A 10,714-nucleotide genomic window follows, 5' to 3' on the forward strand; every position below is an offset into this window, starting at 1 on the left:
ATGCTAAGAAAGTTGTGCTGTGTATGCACAGGGGGATGCTACTCATTGTTCTCCTTTCCCTCTTCTTGGATGGAACTTAAAGGAACCGTGTTAACTGAGATAAGCCAAAAGGAGACAAAAGTGAATGATCTCACTTACAGGTAGAGTTTAAGAAACAAGAACAGAAAGTTGTTTTAAAAAATTTGACTATATACTTTCTTTAGGTGGTCATTTCTGGTATGTGATTTGTATACCAGCAAAATTATTTTTAAAAGGTCATTGAACTGGATATTTTACTTCACACTCTCATGCTTAAAGTATAAATGTACCTAATTTTTTAAAGTTTTTATCAATTTAATATTTGTTAAGAACAATGTTGCCATATATGTCTTTCTCTTTTATTTCCAATCAATTTAGCTGGACAACTCAGTCAGTCAGCACATTTAGCTCTACAACTACCATACAATGTACTTGGTTTAGGCCGGAGTGCAAATTTTCTTGATCATCTTTATGTTGGTATCCCCCGTCCATCTGGAGAGAAGGTAAGTAATGATTTTTTTTTTTTACAATGAACTTTGCAGTTTAACATTTATTACTCAACTACTTGGATTTAAATACCTCATTTTTATTCCCTTTAAGTAATAAAAAAATGATTAGTAGTGACTTACATAGGGCATATCAGGGTTTTCTTTTTTATTATTTATTATTTGATAAATAAATTGAGAAGAGAGGAAGAGACAGAGAGAGGAAGAGACAGAAAAACACTTGCAGACTTGCTTCAGCACTCATGAAGTTCCCCCCCTACAGGTGGGGACCATGAGCTTGCATCTGAGTCCTTCCATACTGTAATGTGAGCACTCAACCAAGTGCACCAACTTGCCTTTCCTATATCAGGTTTTTCTCCCATGCCTCTCATATATACCTCATAACCTCCACCCCTCTTTCTCTTTCTTTTCAAATGCTTGCCACTTTTCACCATTTAATATATGATGTTTTATTTCTTTATCGTGACACGCCACCTCAACTTGAGTTTTAACTTCAAGTAATTTTTTTTTTTTTGCCTCCAGGGTTATCACTGGGGTTTGGTGCCTGCACTACAAATCCACTGCTCCTGGAGACTGTTTTTTCCTTTTCGTTGCCCTTATTGTTTATCGTTGTTGTTTTTGCTGCCATCATTGTTGTATAGGACATAGAGAAATATTTTACTTTTTTTTTTACTTTTTTTTTAAATTTCTTTTAAAATATTGTGTTTCTAGGAAAGGGAACTAGGAAGAAGTGGAAGTGAACTGTGGGGGGCCAAGTACATAATGAAATTATATGCATGTTACAATGACTGTACTGTAAAGCATTAATCCATTCAATTAAAAAGTTTTAAAAAAAAACAATAGTGTTCTTAAAGTATAAATGTTCTTTTTTTTCCAGTCTGTACGCAAACAAGAGTGGACTGCAATCATTCCAAATTCCCAACTGATTGTCATTCCATATCCTCATAATGTTCCTCGAAGGTAATTGAGTTAAATTTTGTAAATAATAATAATCATATACAGTTACAACTTTAATTTTTTTTCTCCTGCTATGTTCCCATGATTGTTCTCACTTAATTTGCTTCAACAAGCAATAAATGACTAGACATATCTACAAAAAAAGGTCACATTTCTCATGAAGAATAAATTAAACTTATTAGAAAAACAGTGGGCTAGTTAGGGGCACATATTTTCAATAAACTAGTGTTCAGAATTTTTAAATAAGCACTGATCTTTTTAATAAATGCTTTTAGAAGTGTTATATATCCCAAAATGTCTAAGCAGAAATTTTAGAGTCAAACAGACCTAGACTAGAAACTCATCATATCTATTTCTCTGACTGCGGTATTTGTAGCTGTCCCTTTGTCCTCTCTGATGACCAATTTCTGCATTAGACCTTATAAGGGTGAGAGGATGGACTGTGTTTAACAATACACCTGGTCTACAGTAAATCTTGTTTGAATGCTCAGTATCTATTTTGATTCTTATTAGCAGAATATTCTTTATGAAAAACATTTTACTCTAAATCTTTATCTTTGTTCATTTTTCTTTGAATTGCTAAATTGAATCTATTTTATAAAAGAATATAATAATTATAATCTTAAGGCTAGTCAAGTTTTAACGATAACCAAGAAATGTTATCTATGAATATGTAACTAGTGCAATCCTACTATTTAAGTTCTTCTCAAAAAACAGGTTGTACTGTCTTTTGTTTCTATTTCCAGATGGAATATATTCAGGGACTTACTAGAACTAGCCCATGCTCTTTGTAGAACTAGAACTAGCTCATGCGTCTTTCTAGCTCTGCTCAGACAGCTGATTTCCTAGAACACCACAGAATGTAGTTTGGTCAATTTATAGACTTGAGAACCAAACTTCTTAAAAAAGGAACAAATTCACTACAGCTTGAAATAACATAATGTCACTAGAAGGAGTTATAGTCTAAATTCAGCTTTTTTTTTCCTTATATTTTTATTGGTGGTTAATGGTACATGGGTATAATTGACACATGGGTATAATTTCTCATCACATCAAGATAAGTATCTGCAAAACACTCTCACCCCCAAATTGGGACCATCATTATGTAGTAGAACCTGAAAGCCCTCCTCTTCCCACCCCTCTCCCTGTCCTTTTCCCCAGAGTCCTTTGCTTTGGGGCATTATACCAAACTAGTCCAAGTTTTACTTTATGTTTCCATTTCTGATCTTGTTTCTTAATGTCTGCCCATGAATAAGATCATCCCATACTTATCCTTCTCTTTCTGGCTTAAATCACTTAACATGATTCCATGGAGTCAGGTTCAGCTTTTTTTAATTCATTCATTTCTGGACATAAAAAAAAAAAAACTAGAACAGAAAGCATAAGATGAAACTTGGATTGGGTCAGCAAAGCAAAGCACTGGGAAAGGAGAGTGAGGGATGGATTTGGAAGGGTGTTGGAGTCCTGGTGCATGTTGATGGAAAAGGACCTAGGCTAGGGGAGGGCATGTCTGACAGACTCCTGTCATGAGATGAAAAATTGCACCTATGTGCCAACAACTATACTGTAAGCCACTAACATCCCACCCCCAATAAAGTAAAGGAAGAAATTTTCTATCATGAGTAGAAAACTATATAAATTATGGTACCTCTATATGGTCTAATATCTAATAGAGCAGTCTCTAAAACATAGTGGTAAGCTAAATACTCACTATATTCTACAGACTCTAGAGAAATAATGATGTGTTTATGGATTTTCATGGTGTAATGTTGCAGTTATGATTGATTTTTTTTGTGTCCTCATGCAAGAGTTGAGAAGGTATATATGTAATCAGCTCATAAAGATGTTTGAGCTCATTCTAGCAAATACATTAGAGTATATATAATAATCTACCATATTTTATTTTTAAAAGAAACATATGGGGTCAGGCATTCGGGTTAAGTGCTCATGGCACGAAGCGCAAGGTCCAGCATAAGGATCTGAGTTCGAACACTAGCAGCTCTCCACCTGCAGGGGGGTTGCTTACGGGCAATGAAGCAGGTCTGCAGGTGTCTTATCTTTCTCTCCCCCTCTGTCTTCCCCTTCTTAATTTCTCTCTGTCCTGTTCAACACCACCAACAACAATGGCAACAATGACGGTAACAGCAACAAAGGCAACAAATGGGGAAAATGGCCTCCAGGAGCAGTGGATGTAGTGCAGGCACTGAGCCCCAGTAATAACCCTGGAGGCAAAAAAAAGAAGAAGAGAAAAGGAACATATATAAACATATGTTTATTTATATGTAGAAATTCTGTAGAAGGATATGCAACAAACTAGAATGTCTGATTCTCAAGAACTTAGTACTAGTCTGCTTTCATCCAGTTTGGGGTGGTTTTTTTTAATATTTATTTATTTATTCCCTTTTGTTGCCCTAGTTGTTTTATTGTTGTAGTTATTATTGTTGTCATTGTTGTTGGATAGGACAGGGAGAAATGGAGAGAGATGGGGAAAGACAGAGAGGGGGAGAGAAAGATAGACACCTGCAGACCTGCTTCACCGCTTGTGAAGCGACTCCCCTGCAGGTGGGGAGCCAGGGCTGGAACCGGGATCCTTAACACTAGTCCTTGTGCTTTGCGCCACCTGCGCTTAACCCGCTGTGCTACAGCCCAGCTCCCCAGTTTGGGGTTTTTTTTGTTTGTTTGTTTGGTTGGTTAGTTGGTTGTTTTTGTCTTCTTTTTTTCAAAATTCCTATATTCTTTGGAGGGAAGTGGTAAAACTATTTGAAAACAAGAACTATCATAAAATCTTCTAAAAGAAGCATAAATTTAGATACTAAGAATAGCCAGTCTCAACTAATTAGCAAGTTATTTTTTTGCTCTGATGAACTTCTGTAAAATTCTGTTATAGCTTTCTTCCATAATCTCAGCGTTTCTCATGTTTCTCTCACATTTGAAAAATAAGTCTTTTCAAATTTATTTATAAATAAATAAATTATTTATTTATTTATTTTAGTTTGAGGTGTGTTTTAAAATTTATTGTCTAAAGGTTTATATCAGTAACTTTTAATTATCCCAAAATAAGTCAATCACTACTTGCAATTCAAAATTATCTTAACTTTATTAAACATTTTAAATGAGAATATATACATTATTTTATAATTATATTTTATATTTATAATTTATAAATTATATTATATATAATTTATATTTTATATTTTATAATTTATATTTTATAATTATAATTATTATATAATTGCCAGTGGTGAGATAGATCTCAGTTTTAGGTATTGAATAATTTGCAAGCACTGTTATTATCTGATTCTTTTAGAAGAAATAACTAGTTCGTTTTGCTAAAGTTTATTTATTAATGCCATTTATGTTGAAGAACTAAAAGTGATTCATACGAGTTGTTTTAGTTAACACTCCAAACATGTCAAGGAAATGAGTTTTCTGTCTCTTGAATATATACTTGCTTGTAAGTACTACATTAAAATAAATAAATAAATAAATAAATCATATGACTCAAGTGATCCAGGAGGTGGCACAGTGGATAAAGCATTAGATTCTCAGCCATGAGGTCCCAAGAGTGATCCGTGGCAGTGCATGTACCAGAGTGATGTCTGGTTATTTCTCTCCTTCTACTTTCTCATGAATAAATAAATAGATTCTTTAAAAAAAATCATATGGCTCAAAATCAGCAGGTCACTCAAGATGTACAACAAATACCAGATGATCTTGCTCATAGGTGGAAACTAACAAAGGAACTAACAGAAGGGAAAGCAAAAAAGAAAACATGGACTGGGTTTGGCTTATTGTGCCAAAGGAAAGAACTCTGTGGAAGGATGGGAGGGTGGGCTGAGGAGACTTTGGGGGTCTTGGTGGTTGGGTATGAGAGTGCTTTACAGACACCTCTCAGAGACATGAGAAATTGAACCCATGTGTCAACAACTGTCCTGTAAACCATTAATTCCCCCCACACACAATAGTATGATAAAGGAGAATAAAAGATGTACAGTGTCTAAGATTTTCCAAACATCTTGATAAATTTACTTAAGAGCAGTTCATAAAGGTTAAAATAAAAATACTAAAGCATCTCAATAAAAATTATGCTCTAAAAGATAACTCATTTTTAAATCTGAGCACTACAGGTCATCCCATTTTTAGCCCTTTCTAAATTTAATCACTTTTATTTACAATAATGGACAGATGAATTATAGTTCATTAACAAACCATTTTGCTTCTTTGTCATAGCAGAATTTTTTTGTTTTTAAGCTAATTATTTTGTTTTCCTCTACAGCTGGAGTGCCAAATTGTATCTTACACCAAGTAACATAGTTCTACTTACCGCTATCGCTCTCATCGGTGTCTGTGTTTTCATCTTGGCAATAATTGGCATCTTACACTGGCAGGAAAAGGTTTGTTCATTTAAATGAATAATTTTGGCTAATTTATAATAGTAATGCATTATTCTGGTTTTTTTGGGGGGGTTAGAAAATTAATTTTTATTTCTTGAATGAATGCAGGACAATGCTTCAACAGCTACTCTTTCTTCCTGTTGACATAGTATAAACAGTGGGAATACAGCAGATAATATGCAGTTACCTGAGCCCATAGTAATGTTTCTCATTTATTTCTTGACATCTTATAGACAAATAAGCAAAGAATTACTATTTGAGTAATCATTCAGAAAGTAGTATTTCTGTTTGCTGTAATTACTAATCTTACAAAAAATTAGCTTAGTCAGAACAAGGTTAGTATGACAGAAAAAAGTTCTACTACTATGTAATGTCCATTAATTTTTTTCAATTTTTTTTCTTTATTGGGGAGATTAATGGTTTACAGTGAACAATAAAATACAATAGTTTGTACATGTGTAACATTTCTTAGTTTTCCACATAACATTTCAACCCCCTTTAGTTCCTCCTCTGCTATCATATTCCAGCATCTGAACTCTTCCACCCCCCCCAACTTTGGTGCAATACACCTATCTCAGTCCAAGTTCTACTTTGTTTTCTTAATTTTTAACTACATTATTAGTAGTAGTATTAGTATTAGTACTAGTGATTCAATAATGAACAAGATTATGGGATAAGAAGGGTACAGTTCCCCACCACCAGAGTGCCAAATGTTGCCCCATCTGGTGGTGGGAACTGTGCAGAATTATACCTATTATCTTACAACGGTGTAAGTCATCATTTAATCACGAAGAAAAAAATTTTTTAAAAGAATCTGCAGCTAACACCACTTCAGTATCCCTGCCACTGCTTTACTTTAACCCATTATTATGTTCTATCTAGTCTCTCTGGTTTCATTCTTCACTTTTCCATTTTCATTGATTACATTTTTACTAAATTATTCATTAAGTTTAGCCTTAATTGTGTCATTCTTCAACTTAAAAAAAAAAAAAAAACTCTGCTGAGGGCTAGTAGGATAGCATAATGGTTATGCAAACAGATTTATGCCTGAGGCTCCCAGGCCTCAGATTCAGTCCTCAGAAGCACCATAAGCCAGAGCTGAGCAGTGCTCTGACAAAATATAAACCAGGGGTTGAGCGGTAGGTAGCCCAGTGGGTTAAGCCCACAGGGCGCAAAGTGCAAGAACCAGCATAAGGATCCTGCTTCGAGCCCCTGTCTCCCCACCTGCAGGGGGATCACTTCACAAACAATGAAGCAGGTCTACAGGTGTCTGTCTTTCTCTCTCCTCACTGTCTTCTCCTCCTCTCAATTTCTCTGTGTCCTATCCAAGAATGACATCAATAACAATAATAATAATAACCACAACAATGATAAAACAACCAGAGCAACCAAAGGGGGAAAAAAATCGCCTCCAGGAGAAGTGGATTCCAAGTGCAGGCACCAAGCCCCAGCAACAACCCTGGAGGCAATATATATAAAAACATTTAAAATTTTGTAAAAATAAATAAATAAACCTACCTACCTCTGGTGATTGCTACCCCCACCTAAAAATATATGTGTATAAACTTACTCTGGCCTTCATAGTACATCAATATTATTCCACTAATCTCTCTTTCCAACGTTGTTCCTTGCCAATTCTCATTAATTGCTATCACTAGAACTTCTCATGATTGCTACCTTTCTACTCCACCTTACAATAAATAATCTTACCTCTCCATTTCTCTAAATTCCTTAAACCCTTTCAAAGCTTGCCCTTCACTGAAATAGTTTTCAGTATATTTGCTTTTTTTCATTTTAGTTTCCTTTTCTAGTGACTAAAAAACAACATACAAAACCAATGTTTTTTAATCAATCAAAATTCCAAATACAGCACCTTATTGGGAGCAGAGTCAATAAATCTGTGCCAAATCAATTAGTTAAACCAAAATAATGTTAGTTAATATAATTAGTTTAAATTCAGTTGTTAACATCAATTTTTATAGGCTGAAAAAATGTAATAGTTAATTTTATACTTGTCAAATATGATGTTTACTTCTACTGTCAAATAAAGGTAAATAAAAAAATTTACTAGTGGATTATAAATTAAATGAATTATAAAAGATTTACTTATAATCCACTAAGTGATTTCATAAGATTATTACTTAATAAAATCACACATTTTATTTTATTTCCTTTTTTAGTTAACTCCTTTATATTTTAGAAAGCAGTCTTGAGATTTCCCTGTCATTTATAAACAAATCTAAAATTCTTTTCCAGAAAGCAGATGATAGAGAAAAACGACAAGAAGCCCATCGGTTTCATTTTGATGCTATGTGACATGCCGTTAATGTCTACTCACTTGATTAACTGAATACTAAATGTGGCTTACAGAAGAAAGTAGGAGATTTTGAATATTATTTATAAATGATGCATCCCTGGGAAATTATTGGCAAGTATTCAAATAAATATTGTCTGTCTCATAAGGTCTATTTTAAAAGCACTTTGTATAATAATTTGGGTTCCTTATTCAATTGTGCTGTACATTTTTGTTCTTTTGTGGAATGTGTTGCATGCACTGAGCTGTTTGTGTATTTATGATCTTACTAGACTAATGATGGGAAAATGCTTGTAAATAAAGGTATTTAAATGAGGGTTTTCTGTGCTCCATTTGAATTAGTCTTGCTTCTTATTCTAATGATGCAAATTATACTTTTGTGACTAGATCACAGATAAAATTATTAACCACTTAGCATCATAGCAGGTCAGGGAGCTATCACTAATGGCATACAATAGAGAGACTGGGAACTTTAATTCTGGTATTGCAGTCAGACAGACTTGCCTTAAACTCCATTTTCCACAAGCTGTTTGAACTGAGCTAATTACATAATCACATCAATCTTCTTGCTCACACAATGGAACTAATAACCTTACTCATTTGACAACAAACATTAAACAGAATGATGTATGTATACAGCATAGTGTTTAACACAGAGTTCAAGAAGTGATAATTGTCATTATTACTATTCTTATATAATTTCACAGGCTTCTGTAATTATCAAAATATGTATACACTTGATAGAATTTTTTTCAGACATAGACATAAGAAAATCATATTTGGAAATCCAAAATTCTTGATGATTGACACCTTAGATAAAGAATTCTTGCTCATACTCACAAAATTAAAATGATATAAACCTAAAATTTTTAATTTACTGATCCTTATCATGTGATAATGAATATTTCTTTAAAAAAAAAAAACAGCTGTAGACAGTATCTGGGAATGCACATCCTTAATCACATTTCTATTCTCTAAAGCATATAGTAGTCTATAATTCACATACAGAGTTCAATGCAAATTTTTGTCAACTTCACCTCACTAAAAAGTTACTTTAAAAAGATTTTGAATTTAAGCTTGGATGTTGAGGGGATTTTCTATATCAGTGTTAATTTTATAAAAATGCAAATAGGGATGTAATGATTATAATGTAAAGCACTTATCTGAAAGCAATTTTTCCTTTACGGTTCACTGAGAATAGCATGTATATAAGTGGTTTACTTTATGTAAGCATGTTACTCTATCTCATTAATAAATAGTCTTTATTAAAGCAATGTATGACTTTTTATCACTATTGGTAGAAACTATTAACAAATACAGTTCTTGGGAGGGGATAGCATAATGGTTATGCAGAGTCTCTCATGCCTGATGCTCCAAAGTACCAGGTTCAAGTCCCCGTACCACCATAAGCCAAAGCTGAGCAGTGCTCTGGTAAAATAAAAAGAAAATTAAATTAAAAAATAAAAATAAATCTCTAAAAAATACAGTTCTTGTCATATATGTACAGTTTATCTCGCTATGATGTGTGTCTGCATACCACTTAACTACCAAGTGATGTCTTCCTCCACCATTATGCAATAGGTCCCCAAAACTTTGTCAAGCCCCTCATACCTCTCCACTGTGAAATCAGCTCTGTCACCACTTTCAAAAATCTACAATCAATGTGGATGGTAACTAAATATTGTCAAATAAAATTACAAAACCAAAAAAAAAAAATCCTTAGCTCTTCTACAGTAGTTTTGTTAATCTATTGAAACTAAAAAGTTTTTTTTGTTTGTTTTGCTTTGTTGTGGTTTTTCAGTTTGTTTTGTTTTTATATTATTTTTATCATGATGGTGTTTGGATATTTTTGTTATTTATTTTAATTTTATTAATGGCTCGATATTGATTTACAAAATTACAAGACAATAGGGGTATAATTCTGCACCATTCCCACCTCCAAAGTGCTATATCACCATTCCCTCCATTTGAAGCTACAGTCGCTCTCCCAAGGTCACAGATATTGGTTGACTGTTATTCCTATAATTATCTGTCTATATTTATAAATATATTTCCCCATTTTGTCCATGGTACCATCGTCTCTTCCATTCTAAGTCATACCTACTTCCTTTCTTCCTCTTCTTGATGAAGTTGGAGTTAGAACCCTCTGGCTATCTCTGCCCTAATGCTTCTCCCTTGCTGGTAGTATGGACTAAAATTCTTTTTGGGGTACAGAAATGGGAGGTCTGGCTTCTGTAATTACTTCTCTGCTGGACATGGGTATTGGCAAGTTGATCCATACACCCAGCCTGTTTGTATCTTTCTATAGTGGGGTAAGGCTATGGAGAGGTAAGGTTCCAGGACATATTTATGGGATCATCTGCCCAGGGAAGTCAGGATGGAATCATTGCATCTGCAACCTAGAGGCTGAGAGGTGGTAAGATACAAAACAGGACAAAATGATTAATGAACAGGAGCCAAAAAGCAGGAATAGATAAGATGATTATAGGGATCTTGGAATGGAACTAAGTAAGGAAGTATTATTT

At 33.8% G+C, this 10,714-nt stretch overlaps 1 protein-coding gene across 1 annotated transcript in view; it reads left to right on the forward strand.

The window, feature by feature from the left end:
- ITFG1 (integrin alpha FG-GAP repeat containing 1) overlaps positions 1–9,025 on the forward strand; it is a 189,029-nt gene extending 180,004 nt beyond the window's left edge. Inside the window, exons 15-18 of the mRNA XM_007536684.3 lie at positions 397–521; positions 1,402–1,484; positions 5,758–5,875; positions 8,132–9,025. Of these exons, the coding sequence (XP_007536746.1) occupies positions 397–521; positions 1,402–1,484; positions 5,758–5,875; positions 8,132–8,191 (386 nt within the window). The 3' untranslated portion in view covers positions 8,192–9,025. The remainder of the gene's footprint in view (positions 1–396; positions 522–1,401; positions 1,485–5,757; positions 5,876–8,131) is intronic.
- The last annotated feature ends 1,689 nt before the right edge of the window (positions 9,026–10,714 follow it).

This window comes from Erinaceus europaeus, chromosome 2 (assembly GCF_950295315.1).
Source record: "Erinaceus europaeus chromosome 2, mEriEur2.1, whole genome shotgun sequence".
Classification (NCBI taxonomy): Eukaryota; Metazoa; Chordata; class Mammalia; order Eulipotyphla; family Erinaceidae; genus Erinaceus; species Erinaceus europaeus.